The sequence below is a fragment of the Chroicocephalus ridibundus genome, chromosome 6 (assembly GCF_963924245.1).
Source record: "Chroicocephalus ridibundus chromosome 6, bChrRid1.1, whole genome shotgun sequence".
NCBI classification, from domain to species: domain Eukaryota; kingdom Metazoa; phylum Chordata; class Aves; order Charadriiformes; family Laridae; genus Chroicocephalus; species Chroicocephalus ridibundus.
Genome location: NC_086289.1, coordinates 30,421,336 through 30,440,788, shown reverse-complemented (window position 1 = coordinate 30,440,788; position 19,453 = coordinate 30,421,336). Strand labels below are relative to the sequence as shown.

The 19,453-nt window shown below is 39.0% G+C and overlaps 1 protein-coding gene across 2 annotated transcripts in view; it reads right to left on the bottom strand.

Moving 5' to 3' along the window:
* Window positions 1-2,433: 2,433 nt before the first annotated feature.
* The window catches only part of CHAT (choline O-acetyltransferase), a 29,888-nt gene continuing 12,868 nt past the window's right edge, over window positions 2,434-19,453 (bottom strand). For both annotated transcript variants that reach the window (XM_063338982.1, XM_063338981.1), the window contains exons 7-14: window positions 17,500-17,669; window positions 15,344-15,444; window positions 15,016-15,144; window positions 13,721-13,843; window positions 12,064-12,205; window positions 8,836-8,898; window positions 4,619-4,756; window positions 2,434-2,838 (exon numbers count right to left, since the gene is read on the bottom strand). In XM_063338982.1, coding sequence (XP_063195052.1) covers window positions 2,569-2,838; window positions 4,619-4,756; window positions 8,836-8,898; window positions 12,064-12,205; window positions 13,721-13,843; window positions 15,016-15,144; window positions 15,344-15,444; window positions 17,500-17,669 — 1,136 coding nt within the window. In that variant the 3' untranslated portion in view covers window positions 2,434-2,568. The remainder of the gene's footprint in view (window positions 2,839-4,618; window positions 4,757-8,835; window positions 8,899-12,063; window positions 12,206-13,720; window positions 13,844-15,015; window positions 15,145-15,343; window positions 15,445-17,499; window positions 17,670-19,453) is intronic.

Genomic DNA, 19,453 nt, shown 5'->3' with positions numbered 1-19,453 from the left:
TATCTAGGATACAAGTATGGAATGGCCAGCTAAATAAATAGAAAGTATGAGTGGTCGCTGATTTCTTCCTCAAGTAAAAATATGGTGTCAGTATTTTTCACCACCAGTATTTTCCAGTGTTGCAGAATCCAAAACACCTGTTATGGCAGCTGTAGACAAGTAAGGGTTTCTTAATGATAAGTTGGTATAAAATTTCAGATGTGGTTGTAGTTTCTGCCTGAATTCTCAGTGATTGTGTGTTGAGTGCAGTGTCTGAACTACTTTTAGAATTCCAGCCAAAAAAGTAAAATGAAAACACAGGTAATATTTGCAAACAAATATTAGTACCTATGGAACTAGGAATACAAAATAAAATTACATATTTCAATAGAAGCAAATTAATAAATAATCAAATAACTATTTGCAGCATTTTTATAGACTTAAAATATGGTTATAATTTTAAACATACAAATCTATGAAAACATCTTGAGATTATAGTGTTGAAAATGTATGTTAAAAATACAGAATGCCTTTGTAGTGACAAGAGACAGAACAAAGCAAAATTACTAGGAATGTTTCGAAGTAATTTTCATAATTATAGTATAGGAACAATTTAAAGTCATATTTTGAACAGTGAACATTAAGTGAACATTTGGTGTCGCTAACAGTTTTCTTAATTTTTTAAAATTTTTTTTATTTTTTTTACATTTTAACTTTGGGGCAGCTTGTATGCCAAAATACTATTTATATAATCTAAAAATAGATTTCATCTTTGGTTTGAACAACGGCTCATGGGGTAATGAAACATACATATTTTTAAAGGAACGCATTAACTTTAAAAAAATGAGCCCAGCTCTCAATCACTGCAAATCAACTGAGTTGATTTGCGCCAATGTAACTGACTTCCTCCAATTGATTATCAGGCCCACTGTGCTTTCGTATATGGGATTGCAGGTAGCCTTTATCCAGCAGACTGCTTAATTGCATGTGTGCAACTGCAAAGAGGCAGTAAAATAAGCATAGAGATATATAATCTACTGCATCTTTATCTAAATTCTTAGACAGAAATGTATCTGCACTTCTAGTTTATTATAATAAATCTATTCTCCTGCTTTTAGGCTTGAGAGTGCTTAAGCATGTGATTGTTCAGTCTACAAAGGAAGAAAAAATGTCTCCACTTCTCCACAGGCAAGTAAGCAGTCCGGGCTTCCCAGCGTGCTCCAGCTTGCCTAGCAAAGGATCTACTCTGGAGTTAGTAAGTAAGTGTCTTTAGTCAGCAAGTAAGTTGTATTCTAAGAATGACTGAACACCTCTAAGCAAGGCAACGTATTTCAGTTTGAGAGAAGGCAATTCAAAATATCAGTCCTTGGAAAGATTTGTAGGGAATAAAAGATAATGAAAAAACCCTTAGGATAACACCCACAGAATATGGAAATTACCACATACTGCATTATTTTTCCAACTAAATTTACTATATATTGGAGATTATGATACCCTACATCTACTATTAAAAAATATAAAATATAAATCCCTCCCAAGTGGGATGATGCAAAGCTGATCTGAGTACCAGTACTATTAAACTGGTATTTATAGCTCTAGCTTGGCGACGTCCTTATATTGCAAGTTTGCCTCTTCATTCTAGTTTTTTATTGCTCTTTGATTTTGTGTGGTTGCATACGCTCTCCTGCTACTCACAGTGACTAAATTCATTCCTGTGCAAACAAAAAAGATCTTAAGTAGGATTGAATTGCACTTATGCTTTGTGCTTTGCCTCTCTGCCAGACTGGATTTTGCTCACTGATGGAAAAAAATGAAGTCAATTAATTACAGACAAAATTATCCCAGTTCTCTGTGATGAATCTTATCTCCAATGTGCTGCTTTCAGAGTGGGACTGTGCTTGAGGCCAGCACAAACCAGAATAAAGGCTAAATTATTTCTGTAGCATTTTTGAATGGGGGGAACATGCAAACAGTAGTGTAATCTTCCTAAACCCTCTTTGTGGAAATACACAGCAACCACTCTTGAAAATAATATGCTTTTCATATGTAGGAAATAACATGGTGGTATTAAATGCTCTTCATGCAAATTTTCAAGATTTAATGGCATCAGCCTATTATTTACAATGTTACGCTCAACATTCTCAACAGGGGAAATTCCTTTTTTTCTTTTCTGTTTTTTTTTCTTTACATGCAAATCTTGCAGGAATAGATATGAATATTTTAGAACTACTTGCAGGGGATATTCATTAATTGGTGTGCCTTAGTATTTATTTTATGTTATATACAAACTTACTCAATTTTTTAGGTGATAAAATGGCATAAGTTAATTATGGTTAGAAACGGTAGTACAACACATACCCGTATTACTTCCTTCTTCATTTCAGCCGGCAAGACCAAACCTTTTTTGCTGACTCTCAAGCAAGAAATGGTAGATTTAATACTTACAGGGTTTTAAATGTTGGCAACAATGTAAAACAAATGACATTTTGGTTCTACACTAATATGTATTACTAGTACTGTCTTGCCTTTGAACAACTATGTCATTGTTTCTTCGTAAGATGGAGTCAGGAGAATAATTCCCACAGCCTCTTAGAGTTTGCGGTCACTCTGTAGCTGTGTGGCTGCTTCTTGTTTTGCAAGTGGCTTTGCAGTAGTAGAGTTGCATTTGCTGCACATATCTCTCATTTCTAGGAGACTTTCTTCCACAGCTTTTGCAAACATGTCTGAGGAGGTTTCTTTACAGTCTTTGAAGCTTGAGATGCAGAATAATATATGCTCTGGCTGGGGGTTATAACATGCCCCATAACCATTAGGCACCACAGGCCCATAGCAGCAGAACATTTCCATAGTAGTTGGAACCTGGTTACAGGGAGAAGGTAAGGAGTAATCTCTGTTAATCAGGGCACCTGAAATCAGCTGGTTAGGAATGAGGAAAAAGATAAACAAATGCTCCAAATGCTAGAAATGTGGTGAATCCCCCTCTCCCTTGTAGAATATTGCTTCCTTCAGAAGCCCAGACCTGGAGCTGGCACTTAGTAAAAGCTGATCACAGTATAGAATTTGGTTGCTCTGTTTGTTTGCCAGCATTTGAAATTTGGTATCATTTTAGTGGATATAATGCATTTTTTTGTGCACTTTATATAGGTCTTTAACAGCTATAAGCTTTGTTACTGATAGGGAATTTTTTTAAGGCTGTATGTAATTCTGATACATAAAATTATAATTCATAAAACTTCTCCAAGGTTTTTAATTTCTTAAGGTTACGTTAAACTTGTAATGTGAAGAGCGTAATCAATTATAGAAAGTAGTATTTTCCATTTCTAATACTCATTTATAATTGCGATGCTGTATAAAAACATATTTTAATGCTGTATTTCTATTACACCTCAGTTTAATCATAGCATAATACAAGAGTGAAATGCTTTCTCCTGCAGAAAATAAAAGATGTGTTAGAAATCTATATGTTTCAGACTTTGTGTACATGGGCCTTCACAAATGACATTTGGCTTTTTAATGGTGCAGAACAAGCCATTAGTCCTGCTAATAGAGCCATAGAATTGTCAGATAAATTTGCTGTGCAACAGCCGAAGGCCATAAAGCTATTCAGAAGCACTCTTTGCTCATGGATAGTTTCTTGGAGAATTTATGTAGTAGTACATTGGTTACATTCACTCATGTCTGAAAGCCTGCAAACATTATGACAAGATCAAATTACTTATTAAGGTTTTATGCTGTAGCACGATACTATAAGTCTCTTTTGTTGCATAGTTCCAATCTGCGCAGTTAGGTTAGTGTTTCAGTAAATGAATTCCTACATAGATTTCTTCTTTCATTAGGACTGCTACTATATGCAATGAAACATTTAATTTTTAGACTGTATGCTATAAAGATGTTTCCTTATTCAGGACATTAAATGTAGGAAGTGTTGATTTTTAGAGTATCTTAGTATAGTTGCAAATAACTGTAAATCCATAAATGTCTGTAAATGTCTAAAATGTCTGTAAATCCAAGAGGCATGCCTACAGAGGTTGAAGTCTTACACTGAACAACTGAAGGCTCTCAAACATTTCAAACACAGCTACTTTTAAGAGTAAAATTTCCTCATGCCTCTTGGCTTTTGTTTCTCAGTGGCAGCCTGTCTGGCTTATGGCTATACTGTCACTGGAGCAAAGCATTCCCACTAGAGCTGTCACCTTAGGGGAAGGAGGACAAGAAAGGGAATAGAAACATATGTAGTTTGGAAAGCAAGGAAACGCTGAGCCCTTATAAAAATTTTACTGAGTTTGTTTCTGTGCGTTTCCAGAATTTCTAGGAATTTGCTTGGATGTTGCAGGGGAAGTGATAACTTCAGTCAGTATTTATTGTGCTGATTTTTGCAGAATGAACCCAAACTGGATTAAAAATCGGGAGAATTTTGCAGACTTCTTGAGACTTCTTGATGGTACTGATACTTTGTGGGGTTTTTTTGTTTGGTTTGGGGTTTTTTGTTTGTTTTAGGGTTTTTTGTTTGTTTGTTTTGGGGTTGTTTTTTCCATCCTTCTCACTGTGAGCTATCAGGTCTGGAAGAAGACAAATGAATTTGAAGAACACAAATGAATTAGCCTTTGCTTAGCAAGACCAGTGAACAGGAGAAACTCACCTGGCTGGTTGAGAGGATGAATCGATTGCTTGTCAAATATGTCTCATCTGTAAATATCTCTGGCAGTTCCTTGAAGTGTTCCCGTGCCACCTCTCTGAGCCCTAGCAGATGATTGTCTATTGCCATTCCAGTAATAGCCTGTATACAACATGATAAGACACCAACATTTAATTAAGTATGGAGATGTTTTCTTGGCTGTTACTGCGTTGTTTTCTGGTCAGAGTTGATGAACTTGGTTTGAGTGATGTAATGCCTCTAATGTTCAGGTATTACTCTGCGTAAGTACTTTGCTGATGATCAGTAACTAGAAATTCATATGGTGCTCTGAAGATGTAAAAATTAGGAAGATGGTCTTGAGATGTATTATGTGCTGATGTTGTCTAGTGTTCTGGGTGTTCATCATCTCTCAGAACTGAATATCCTGGGCTGGGCTTCCAAAGCTGCTGAGGGGAGCATATGGGACACCAGAAATCTCTGTGTGTTTTGGAATTTCCTGTACGTCACTTGGATTATATTTCAAAATGGGAGGCTCCAAAACACCTCCAAACCAGAACAAATTAATCTTTCATTGCCTTGCTGCCTGCGTCTCCCTCTGGCAGGTAAAGCATGTGTCATTCCGTAGAATTTAGATCCAAAGATCTGGTAGATGTCTGCAACCGATTTCACAGTTATCACAGAGTAACAGATAGATTTGCCAGTGATCTATCACAGATCTACTATCACACTCCACCACTTGAGAATACTGGGGTTAGGGACCCAGATGCCTTCTCAATTTAATTTACTGCCAAAATATCCCAATTCCCTCTCCCACTCCCTGTGGTGGCTTCATTGCAAAGCTGGATTATCTCTGGGGCAGCCCTTACTTTAGCCCTCGCTCTAATGAGGCAATTGGAAACACTAAGTGTAGGACAGCACAGGTGGATGGTACTGTAGTCCAGGTACCATTTGTCTAGAATCAAATTAAACAGGGTTTAACAAAGAAGAATAATGTGCCTGACAAGCAAGAGACCTAGAGCAGTCTACTTGCCATCCTGCTTGCCCATGTCTCTGCTCGCCATCATCCACAGCACAGAACCAACTATGCTTGCCCCCAAACCCTCCTCCCAAATGTGCCCAATATCCTCTTCTGTCTCATGGTTACAGGCAAGGTGACTGGCAGCATGTGCAGTGAGTGACTGAATGTTAGCAGCAGTGGCACGCTGGTGGCCAGCTAGCCAGCTCACAAGAACTACTGCCGAGGCTGCAGTAAGTCTTTCTGCCATGAGGTTGCTATGCCTGGGTCTGTCTGCTCTATCCAGCTACCTAATGTTATAGACTTATGGAATTTATCAGCTTAAGATCTTTGCCCTGCTAGAAAATGTAATTGAAGATGGCTAACAAGATCAAAAGTCAATAGTGGGAGATGGGCAGACAGGATAGTTAGGGAGTTTTGTTTCTTTAGGAAACTAAATCAAAATTTGTTCCAACCAGGCAGGAATTGCCTCAGATGAAAAAATACATTTATAATCCTTCAGGCTAGGTTTATTCTAGCTGGTGAGAGCACTGATTATGAGGACTGAGCTGTAGCTTATCCCTGGTAACAGGCTGAAGTCAAGTAGGAAGGGGATGCTGAACAAAGCACATTGTACAACACAGAGAGCAGAACTGATATCCCCGTGGCACAGGCCTCTTGTAGGAAGGAGAACAAGCAACCTGAAAGAAGGAAGGATTTAAAAAAGAGCACAAGTTTGGTTTTCCTCTTAAGGGAAGAATTAAAAAAACAGAGGGGGTTAAAAAAAAAAAAGGAAAAGCACAAGTTTGCTTTTCTTCTTAAGAGGAGAATCATTTTAACCAGTAATAAGTGCGTGAAGCAGAGGCCCGGGAGTCCATAATCTTGTTTAGTTTATTAAGGAGTAGGCACCCATTGGTAAACGGGCCATTTGTTCATCAGCCCAGACAGAGCAAGGATGTTTGCAAAAAAGTAGCATACATCAGGGCAGTGTTTACATTGGTTTTCCCATAGAGGGAAACTGACTTGATAATCAAAGGAAATATTTTGCTATCACACAAGATTTATAAGGCTGTTAGCAATGACATTTTTGCAACATAGATCAATGTCATGTCTGAAAAGAGGCCGAGACAGGCTAACGAAATAAACTGTGAGTCAACGCATAGGAAAAAACTGCAGTAAATTGAATTTTAGAGCTCCACATTTAAGATAGCAATGCTACTAGTAAGCCCTAACAAGGGGAAATAAAATCATTAAATTGCTTTTTGTTTTATGAAGTGGATTTTTTTGGTTGTTTGTCTTAGGAGCTATTACATTTCAGTCTGTTACATACAATTTAGTCAGACTATGTAAGTCTTGCCCATAGTTTAAAGGCACAACAATTACATTCTGCTATTCTGAGAAAGAAAGGGGAGCTTGATGAGTAGAAATACCTGGAGACCTTTTTAAATTTAAAGATAAATTAATTTTTCAATGGTGATTTTAATATTTTCCCATGAGCTACACTGGAGGCTGAATTTTGTAACGATTTCTGGAACTGAAATGACTTGGAGGGGTGATTTTATGGAAATTTTTCCTTTTTTTTTAAAAGAGATGTCGTACGGAAATTTTATTGGTTGTGACCTAGTAGACCTACAGTATACTATGCTCATTGTAAGGTTACCAGAGGTGGCTGAGGTGAGACAGTTGCCCTGAAGTAAGACTTGCCTCTGTTTTAGAGGTGATGTGGAGTCTCGGCTTCGAAGATGTGGATTCCCAGCACAAGGCTTGAAACATAAAACCGTTTTTCTTCCCTGCTTTTTTTGTTTCACAGTCTTAGGAAAAAATCCTGCCTGAAAGCCACACTTCACCTCTCCAGAGTTCTGAGTTTACCTTTGAATTCACCTCTGGAAGTGAATGATTTCTTGACTATTATGAGTATTTAAACAGTAATCAGCAACGTGGGTTTGTTAGGCAATGGTCTGAGGCAGAACCGTAGGTAGCAAATTCACTTAACATAGCTGGTTATTAACATTTATTAATTTCATGAATGGTTTGACTAAGTTCTTTGTAGAGTAAGTCTATGCTTTGTCTTGGCACAGTGGGATGTAAAGCATTACCCAGGCTCAATTGTCTCATTTTTAATCAACAGAAAATGAGTTCTATTTGATACTAAACTGATTTCTTCACTGGAAATCGTCTCTTCCTTTTATTAGACATTGCATTCAGGTCTTTAAAAGAGAATTTACTATAATCATTCCCTCATCATTAATGACCTTTATTAGAAATGGCACTTTGGAATACCAGAATACATTTCCTAGAATACCAGTCTGTCTGAGGATCAGGTCCCAGATAGGGACCTCTCTTCTCTAGGGAAGAGAAATATAAGAAAATGCATAAATGGTTACTTTTAGGGGAGGGGGGGAAAGTTCCTGATGTGTTACAGCTGTCTGAGGTTATCTGTAATGTTATAGTGTATGGGTCTAAATACCTGTAAATTTGGGAGATCTGGATTTTGCAGTTGGAGTTTTATTTCTCATGCATGTTACGCAGCAGTTAAGTTGGTGGCTTTTAAGCCTTCCTTCGCATCCTGATAAGGCTCTCAGCTGTCCACTTGCCATACCCCGCTAGAATACCCCATTGCCACTTTTCTTGGCTATCTTCATGGCTAACATTTCATGTTGATCACAGAGCACGCAGAATAAAGGCTTATTTCATCTGGCTACTGTTCTCCCTTGCGAACCTTTGAATATTTGTAAAAAAATCCCGTTACTAAATGTTGATTGCAAGCTTTTTAAGATGGAGGCCATTTTTGAATTGTTAGTTTGTACAACACCAAGCTTAGCAGAATCATAATTTGTGGCTGGGATGCCTAATTATGACACAGATACAAATCATAAATGTTTCACAGATGCATATTCCCCATGAATATGTTGAATACAGGGTGTCATGTTCCATGACAGTTCTGGGTAAGAGAGCTAATGCCCAAGAGTGATGGTCTTGCTACTGATGTCTGATGCAGTTTTGTTATCTTGCTTTCCAGGAAGTATTTTTTAAGGTGAGGTTAGTTGAATATGGCTATTTGGAGGGTGTTCGGGTCATTAGAAATTTTTGTAAGTGTGTCTAACAGGTACTTACCTATTTAGAGATGCCTACATTTTCTGGTGCTTAAGTAGTTAATGATTGTATCTTCATATTTTTCTTGAAAAAACAACTAGTCTTTATTCAGACAAAGCAGTGTTTTACTTACCAGAAGAGTGTAATTAGTCTGAGCTGCAATTGCATCCTTAAATCTCTGCATCTTCTCAGAATCCTGTTGGGGGAATCAAAATATATCTATTATTGAATAAACTCTCAAAGAAATAGCATCTTCCATCAATTAAGCAGCAGCCAAACAGCATGCACTCTCAAATGCCCTTTGCTCCTCACTCAGGTCTAAGTACTCTTTATAAAAAGCCATAGGGATTCGATGTCCTGATCAGCAATGGTGCCTGGTTGTGCAAGGGTTGAACAGGTTTATTGGTGGTGGTTTGTTTGAGGTCAAGGAAAGACTTGCAGTTCCTTTCATGGATTCCTTCCATGGATTTTGGGGATGTAGATTATTACTAACTGAATCGTTCCATTTGAAGTAGGGAAAATAATTGCCTAGTGTAATTCAGTGTTTTCAAAGCAGCCAGGCAGTATATCTGCTCCAGAATGGTTTATCTAGACAATGACAGTGATATTAATGAAAGCCATTACCGCTTTTTTACTAGCCAGTCAAAAAATTACTCCCCTGTGTGAAAGGGATATCTAGAATTTTCCAAGGCTGCTCTACCCTCCACAGATGCCTCACATTTCAGATAACAAGCTAGTAAATTTTGACTCCTGTCAAATGGCAGCCTTTTATATTAAGGGAACGATCCTAAGAAGTACTGCCCTGCTGTACATCAAGTCCGACACTGCAACTTTGGGAGACCCTGAGGCAGCCAGAAATGACTGGGTCTCCAGATAAACAGGGAACCTTCAGCTCCTATGGACGATGAATGATCTTTTGAACAAAGAATTCATTTTAGAAGCAATTCAAGGCCACCGTCAGGGACCTTCAAAGTACAGTCTGATATTTTTTCATAGGGCTAGAGCTAGGCATTAATTCCCTTATACAGATTAAATTACCAAATGCAGTCTTTAGATCTGACTAATTTACAGCTATTCAAGCCATCTCTGCAGTGTCTGTTGCTGCTTCTTTTACAGCAAGTGTCATATGCATGATATATTTCTCCTGCTAGAGAATCAATCCAACTTGATCAGTCTTCGGTGACTGTTCAAGCTATCGTTTGAAAATAATTTTTATTACCATCAGATAGAAAACTGTTTTTAATTTGATTTGGATTAATGGCTATTAAAAAACAATATTTTGGGGAGTTCAAGGCTACTTGAACCAAGTGATGCATCTCTTTGTCCAAAAAATAGAATTAATGCCTTCACATCCAGAGGCAATCTATAGGTCTAAAGATATCACCTTGGAATAGGGTTGTGTTAAGTGAATTTTGTTTCTAATGATTCTGTGATAATAATATATCTAGTTTTGAACTAAAAGATGAAGATGTTCACAACAAAACAAAGATTTCTGGAAGTTTGTGGGAAAGAATAATCACAGAACAGTTTAAATGTCCTTTGCATCTCTCAGTGGGCAAGAAGCCAGGAAAACTGTCAGTGGATTGGTTTGCATTATGATTGCGTATTTTTCAGGGGGAACGAAACCATTATTCTCCCTATTTGGTACTGCCCAGGCATGCAATGTAAAGATTTGGGGGCTGAGACTGAGCTCACTGTAGACATGCATGGCATTCTTCTGCTTGCTTGTGTGAAGCAGTTCAATTTAGGATGCTGTGAAAGGTGGGCACAATCTCAAATTTGGGTGGTAAAATGGTGAGAAATGCTGAAGCTTTGGGAGAACTGCAGAAGTCAGTAAGTGTTGGAATAAGGAAGGTACAAAGAAATTGTTGAAGGGAACAAGGAGGATTTGGCAGAACAACGTGTCAGGAGCAGGCTGGCTCATCCTAGGAGTACAGTCAGCCTGCAGCAATGTGTGTTGGAGCTTGGGGTATGCTGAGCCCCAAAGTGTGGAGGGGATGGTGTGCAGAGATGACAGCAGCTTCTAATTAAATACAATTAAGAACCATGTTGTCTTGTCTGACACTGATAGCAAATAACAACATCATCTTCTTGTCTATTGTATGGTAGTCACTATTACGTGTAATAGTATGGTCATAATCTGCCTTGAATTACCCACTCAGCATAGGGAATTATTTCAGGTTTCCTTTAAGTTTAACATGGAACTTATTTGAGTCTTGTTTGTCACGAGCTAAATTCTGGGCATCTTAAGGAGATTGAAGCAGCAGTGGAGGAACAGAGCACTTCTCTGGGCAAATTTTCCTCATCCTCTGGTCATTAGAGCTTTGGTTTACAATGTTTCATCAATTTAGACTTAATCTACAGCCCAGCAATACTTCTAGCAATGCTATGCTAGATTCTAAACAACAGCCATGTGGGCTGTTGCCACTGGAGTGGGCTTACTGTGCAAAATAATCTATATTGTTGCAGCGTTTTGCATCTCAACAGCCACCTGGAAATTCCCTGTACAGCAGCGAAGTGCAGTGGGTGGAAGTGGCACGCTGAGAGACATTGAGGGAGGCTCTCCAGGGATGGTAGGCGGGACAGTGCGCAAAGCTGTCTGTGCAGCTGTAGGCTCAGCTCTCTCAGCTGTACCTCTTTGCATTCCCATCGACCATGTACAGTACTCATGCTTCTGGGGAACAGATGGTGGTGTCTCAAAGAAAGGTGATTTAATTTTTCTTTTTACAGGATGATATCAGGACAATTAGGAGAGTTGTTTAAATAGCTTGATGAACTCTTTTCATCATGAAGGTTCAGCCCCCTAGAGGATCTTATAAAACTAACTCTTATTTGGTAGAAACATACCTTTAAAACAAAAAAGATCAGCCAGAACATATCCACCTTATCCAGAAGTCAAAGTATGTGAATTATATCACTTCAGTCACTGCAATCTGCGTCAGAGCTATCTACTGCAGGGGACCTGCCAGGCAGTTCCCCTGCTGCGGCAGTGTAACGATCCTGAACTTCGCATGTTCAGCCTAGATCTCTACAGGGAGCAGAATTTGGATCTGGTGACAGATCATTCAGAAGACAGTACTAAGTCTAAAATCAGATGTTTTGTTTCTTATAATGTCATTTTTAGGCATAGAATCATAGAATGATTATAGAATCTTTTGGATGCTTAAATAAAAATAAGGAAATATTTCTGTTTAGCTTAATGGTTGGTTTGCACAAAAAGTAAAATCCTGTAAGGCTTGGCTACTCTGCCCTGTGCCTTAATATTCTCAGTTAACATTAACGAGTGAGAGATCTGGGATCACAAATGTGTTATTTGCTTAGTGTTTTGCTAAAGAAGGCAGAGGGAGCCAGACCAACATACCGATAGAGCTGTCTTGTCATCAATCATTGCTTTTACAAAAGCAAATGCTTCTGAGGTAGCAGACCTAATATTGTCGACTCTACCCTCATCAAATCGGCGTATGGAAGCACTTTCGTAGGTAGGGACAAGTCTCCTGTGGCATCTGAGAGAATGAAGTAATAAAAATAAAGAATAATTATTTTCAAGGAGTCATAAAGAGTAAAAGAAATATAGGCTTGGTATGTTTTATTGTTACAGCTGTGATTTTATTTTTTGCATAGTATTCATCTTAATGTTGACAGAATTCTATAAGAAACTTAAAAAAGATGGATGCTCACTCCTTTCTAATATGAGGAGCTGCATACAGCTGTATACATTTTAGTTATGCGTTGCCAGTAAAAAATTACTTGCTATGTAAAAACAAGGCTAGTAAAACTAAAATTTACTGAAAGATCTCAAGGAATGTTTTATTTGTACTGCATCATAAAATAATTGTGTAATTAATCATTTACTTATGGGCATGAAATATTTTATTTAAAACAAGAAAAAAATGCACTCTGTGTGAAAAATAGAAAACTAAAAGGGTGCTATTTGAGACTGTGAACTGGAATGAAAACCCACAGAGCAAATAGACCAGGCTGTGAAGACTAATGTTTAGTTTGGGTCCAGGTATGTAGCTACCATTCCTTGCTTCAGGAGACCTACTGTGCCTTCCAGTTGAAGCAGGGGTCTCGGAACATAACTGTTCCCTAAGGTTTTTTTGTTGCATATTTATATTTTGGATGGATTTATACTATGGCTGGAATCCAGATGAAAATCTTGGACCAGGTCATTGTTGGAGTTTGGTTAATGGAATACAAAAAATGGATGTTTAACAGATGTTAACGGAGTACACAAAATGTGTTAGGCATCTCTGGTTTTTACTAGGTAGAGACCATTTCAGGATTTAATTTGACATGATAAAGAGTTATTTGTGTAATAGGCTGTTTTGCAGGAAACCATGCAACCGATCTCTAGCCTGGAGCATCAGCTCTTCTGGCAACGTAGAAAGGAGCTTTTAACTTTGATAATACCATGAAAATTAGAGGATATTATCAAATCTTGGGATGTCTTTGAAGAAGGAAGCAGCAGCAGTTACTATCCTGTGCAGGAATTCTGATCTGATATGCTGCTGTATTATTTTTCCCTGGGAGTGTGTTTCCCCCTGTGGTGCAGGGGATGCGTATGTCGTGAGCTATGAATTACTGCCACGGTTCCTCCCAAGCTACCTGCAGTGTCAAGGGAGTGTTTCTGCTACAGGACCTAGGAGTCCCTATCTGCTTCTGCTGCTGTGGGTGGCAGGGTTGTCTGCCACTCCCTGCCACATCCCCTCACCCACTTTATGCCAAGCACAGGCACAGCTGTAGGGAGGGTAAGGACTGGGAACGGCGCCTGTGGGACACAGAGTTGGGAAGGTAGAGCAAGGAGAAGGAAAGGGAGTGAGGGAAAGGAGTACTCTGTCTTATAACCAGGTGGTAACTTCTGTCTTGTCTCACCTACAGTCATTAGGCAAGATCAGACATTTCTCTGCAGGAAGCATTTGTTTGGGTGCTGAGGGAAAAAAGGACCCTCTGTATAAAAAACAAATTATGAATCTCCTCTTGTGCTACCTTCTTCCTATGATTTGAATTAACCTTACCTGTAAAATGCCAGCTGAAGTGCGACTTGAATGTAGGCATCTGGACTAATCTTTTGTTTCTTAATAAATTCCTTTCCATAGTTCTCAAACTTGTAGGCAATAAAGTCCAGATTTTTTACTATCCTGGAAAACAAGCAGAGGCAGTCACTGTGGGTGAAGATGCAAGAATGTCATGTTCCATTTCCATTTGCAAATAAAACCCAGAGATCTTTTCCTGCTTGTACCCACTCGGAGCTGAGCAGGCTTCTGCTCTGCAGACAGTCCTGGCCCTTGGTAACTTGTTCCTAGTCAGCAACTTTTATTCGTACAGGTTCTAGACTGGACTTGTTATCTGTAGCCCTAACATGAGCTGTGGCACTCTAGTCATTCTGTTCATTTGAGTAAAACACCTTTTTTTATTTTTTAAAAAAAAAAACAAAAAACCAAACCAAAACCTAGTGTTTCCACTCCTGAATCCTAAGCCAGGGCCTCCTTTGTTCTCTATAAAGTTCTGTGAGATTTACTAGTGTGAAAAATGGGTGGATTTAAAACCTGATAAAGGCTGTAAGCTCCTTACAACTTTCAACTTAGAGGACTACTACCTTGATTTAAAAACAAAAAGGAATTACTCTGCGTCCTGAATGTTTTCATACTCTCATGTATGCTTCTAGCCACTTTAAGGTCTGATGTAATGCAATTACACTGGACATACTTACAGCTGATAATGCAGACAATGTGTTAATTCTCTACAGAGAGATCACAGCTCTGAGTGTTGAGATGAAATGACGTGGGGAAAAAAATATCTCTCCTTGCCATCCCCACCCCCAAAGATCATGCAAATCTTTTACAGTCTGGAAACACATTCAGAAGAATTAACCTTTGTAGGAGCAACATGGATGTAAACAAATTACATTCCTGAATTCAAATTGTTTATTCAAAACAGTGGTATTCATCTGTCCCATATATGTATGCCCATTGCCCTGGCTTGGCTTTAGTCAGGTCAAACCCATAAAATGCATTCACAAAAATGGAGGACCTGCATTGTTTGCATCCTGTGCAAATAGGACTCTGTTTTTTCCAGTGGTCTTTAGCTTTCCTAATATTTACATGGAAGGAAAACAATGGTAATGCAATTCCTGAATACAGGGAAGTAGCTCCAGCCCATAAGGGTGCCATCCTGCAAAAGAGATGCTAGTTATGTCCAGCTTGGGAAGATGAGGGAGAGCCTTCTAGGAGGAAACGCATGGCTGCACTCACTGTGCTGGGTAGTTCCCAGCTTGCATTCATTGCTGAGAAAAATGAGGCATCTGTTCTACCTTTGGAGCTTTTCTGCTGATGATGCCAGATGTGCCTGAATTTCAGGGGAACATTTCCATCTTAGTCTCCGTGGAGCAGGAAGCTCACTCACTGAATCAGCTCGGACTAATTTCTTGGAGCTTTCTTTCCTGTTAGTATGTGAGAGAAAAGTCATTAAGGTTACAGGAATAATCTATTTGTTAAATGCTGCTTTTTCAGCAGGTAAATGACTGGTTTCCAACAGTTGTATGGGTCTTAGTGGCCCTGGGCATCAGGAGGAATTTGCCCCTGGCAGAGGCTTCCCAGGGGCTGGAGTGGGTACAATAGCTGTACTGAAATGGGACTCACATGTGCTTGAGCAAGTGTTCCGTGCACTGCACCAGTACGATGCCATCAAAAGGAGAATGTTCACACACGGTACCGCAGACTCCATCTCTTCCTACTACAAACTAAACAAGGAAAAGAAGAAGTGCAAGATATATAGGGAATAAATCACGTTCTGAGTAAGTTAGCCATGATGGCAACCTAACAAAAGATATTGTTCTCCATGGTTTTCTTGTTGCTCATATCAAGAACTTCCTTGACTTACAGATCAGTGAGTGACTTGCAGACTTATTGCAGGAGACTTTCTTGTCCTGTGAATAGCATTGCATTGGATCCCTTTCATGCTGCTATTTTGGACTGAGTCCTGCGAGAATGTAAATTTTAGCAATTCCCATTGGGTCCAGAAATTTGATTTAGCATCTGCTTTATGGTAGAGAAAACCCATCAATAGAAAGACAGGCCAGGGTTCTCCTTCCACATTTGGGGGCAATGCAACTTCTGTATCTGGGAAGTCCCTTAGGATCACATTGTATTAGAAGTATCATATCAAATAAGCAAGCTAATCCTTATTTGATAGCTTTCTCATAGCTTGTTTTACTGTCCTGCTTCCTCTTTACCTTTTTTTTGGTGGCGTTTTCTTTATTTCCCCAATACTTGTCTTCATTCCTGATTTCATTGCATACATATGGTGTAACTGGTGACACTTAACCTGCTGCAGAGTAGTTCTGTGATACCCCCATGCAGTTGGTTACTTCTGCATCTCAGACAAAAGGAGAAGTCTAGGACGAAACTGCAACTTGTCTCACATGTTTTCTGGACTTCTTCTCCCACTTCTTTTGAAGTGTTTTTGGCTGGACTTCTCCCACTCAGCTCACTCTGCACATTTGTATTACACATATGCATCCTGCCTCCCTGGTTCCCATGAGGTTTTCACCGAGTAAGTGTGTGATGCAAAAAGTTTACCTGGATGTTTTCTGATGCCTTACTGCAAAGTTGAAGAAGAATACAGAAAGAAAGAACGAGTCCTACTGTGAGAATGACTCCTTAGATAACATGCGTTTTCATGAAAGAAAATGGAGTCTTTTTTCCCCAAAGAATTTCTCTTTGCCTTTAAACTACTTCTGGCCTGAATACATCTGGGCAGATGAAGCTCTCCCATATACTATACAATTTATTTGCTTTCTGCTACCTTCTGATAGTAAACAAAAAGAAAATCTTGTTTATTCTCATCTGCTTGAAACATCTCAACTAATGGCCGTGCAAATAACAGAGGATTTTAACTAAAGACAAATGGTTTGTTCTTTAAAAACACATTACAGGCATCGGGTAATAATGTCACTTACAGTGGCATAAATCAGGAATGACTATTGAAATGTATTTTCACTGGGGTAAGTCAGTGCAAGTGAAATTAGTTTAGTGGTTTCTCTTTTAATGTTGCTGTTCTTAGATATGGCAAGAGCAACAAGCGTTGCAAACGCAATGTATCAGTCAGGGGTTTTTCAATTTTTCATGAGGTGTCAACATGTTGACAGTTGGAGGTTAATACATTGCTTCATCCTGGGTCCATTGCAAAAAGTGAAAATAACAGTGCGGCACTTTCAAATATGACAATCAAAATCTGATTGGGAAAAAGTCTGGAGAAATCAATACTTCCAGTAAAGTCTCAACAAGAATGTCATTAAATGAGTAAACAGTCTGTTAAGTGAGAACTTAATACTAACTTAAATACATGCTAAATTGTAAGCAGTAGTATTTCTAGGATGTCAGGAAAATGCGTGAGAAGAGAAAACAGAGAAAGCTATTGCACTTTTCTTTTTTGTTCTGGAATGCTAGTCCAGCATTTGATTGAGTGTAATTAAATGCGTACTGTGGTTGGTTTGTTTGTTTTTTGGTTTTTTTTCATCAGATGTCTACCTGCTCCTATATCTGTGTATCTGTCTTCCTCCTCAAGTGCAAAGGGCAACTTCAGGGAAGGTGAAAGCGTACCTGTGTTGAAGAGGCCCCCCAACTGCTTCCCCTGCTTTGCAAGGAACAGCACTAACATCACCAACCCTGCCTTGGCAGATGCTGACACCACCTTCCCCTCATTCTCCAACTTGATTCTAAGTGGTCCCTATCATGAGGGCAACTGGAGTCCTTTGCCATGTGCAAGTAATATCATAGTACTGTAAGGTTTTTACCTGCATAGGTTTGTCATACCAACGATTGGCCCCGTTTTTATGGTAGCCTCCTCCATGTAGCAGTTGCAATGCCATGTTTGTATCACTGAGTTCCACCCCACTTGTGCCGTCCAGGCACACCAGGCATATGCACCGTTCAATCATGTCAAGAGAGTCGCGGTTAGTAGAGTCTGGGGATAAAACAGTGAAATGTTCACATCCTCTTACCTGTAATACAGGACTGGCTGGGGAGCCCTGCTGCCTTGGAGAGCACTGAAGATCTGACCCTGACTCTGCAATGAGCTGGTGTCTGCAGAGTGTTCTCAACAGCAGAACGTCTCAATGCAAGGAAAAGTTATACCAAGGCATTCATTTATGTTTTAACTTTTGCAATATATCTGTATATCTTTTGTGTGATTCAACGATGTCCACTTTCTTTTTCTACCTTTCATTTCCTGAAGTAATTATGTTACAAAATAGATCTATTTTAAAGCCAGCAATGCTTACTTATTTTATACGTAACAGTTACAAAGAGGACAGGTGGAAAATAGAGAATTTCAGAGCTCAGTGCTGCAGTATTCTGCTCTGGAACAGCAGGGCCTATACTGGTTTTGTGCTGTTGTCCCATTAAAACCCTTTACTAGACAAGGAACAGCAGGGCCCATGTTGGTTTTGTGTTCTTGTATTAAAACCCTCTTCTCTCTCCTGTTCCTGGTCATTTCTTGTACTTTAGAGAAATAAGCCCTGGACTGGGTATATTGGCTACGTCACATGAGGAAACATCTGTGGCTGAGGTCATGAGGTTTAGTTTTTGAACATGGTATTGCCAAAACCATGGGCTGCCACATTCTACTTCCCGCCTATCACTAGTGTACTGCTGAACAGAAACGTGCTTTTTCTGGCTCTCTTTCTCTGTTTCTTTTCCCTATTCTGTTACTCTTGCTGCTACAGATGGACTACAAAGGCTATTTTTATGTTGTCCTCAGTGCTTTCCTTCTAATTTATGGTGGATTTATGCAGGGTTTTTTTCTCAGTTTCTTTAACTCAGAAATATTATGAAGGTAAAGTTTTGTTTGCTTCTGAGGGCCAATTTGAGGCATAGGAAATATTTAATTGTGAGCACTTAATACAGCTCTTAATTGAAAGGATAAAAGTGTGGAACCTATAACAAGAACTTGTTTTATTTAAAAGCATATAACATCATTAATTGCTGTTAAATGGTTGTTAACAATATCAAACAAAAAAAGGGTTTTCAAACATCAACTTTAAATGCCTTCCATTCTTAACAGATCAGCTTTCAGCTGCTGGTTTTGCTAGATTTTGGTGAAAATGTTTTTGTTTCAAAATGCTCTAACTAAAGATATGAATTCAGATTGATCAAAACTTCCTGCAAGTTTATGCTAAGTTCAACAAATCTGTGCTCAATTCAGGAGATGATTTTAGCTGAAAGAATGGAAAAAAAATTTCAAATTAAACAATTCTGATTTGCATTTGAAATATGGATCATATGTTTTTAATGTTTGCAAACGAGAAAAGTAGTTTGATCCTCTGAAAGAACAGCATTTTTCAAAGTAAGAAAAAATGCACCTTCCCAAAATGAGTAACATAGGTTAGTGAGGAGCTAGAAAAAAATACAGATGCTTGTCATCATCCAGGTTCATTCTCCAGATGCTGCATAGTAAAAAAGAGCACAAATATGCAAGAAATGAAAAAGGAGTCAAGCAAAGGACAGTCAAGTGATGGCAGTGGCTGAGAAGGAAGAGGGGGGAGCTGTGGCTCTTGCACGTTATGGTAAGGTACCGTCTGTTGCTGTCTGGCAGCTCCTATGAGGGAGTGCTGGCAGCCATTGGCATGAGTGACAGAGGTGGCCAGCCTGACTTCTTGCAGGCTGCGTGGGGACCTGGTGGAGTACATAGTGTGTTGTCTTTCCTTGCCCACAGAAGCAAAGTCCTAGGGAAGGCATCTGGTGTTCCTG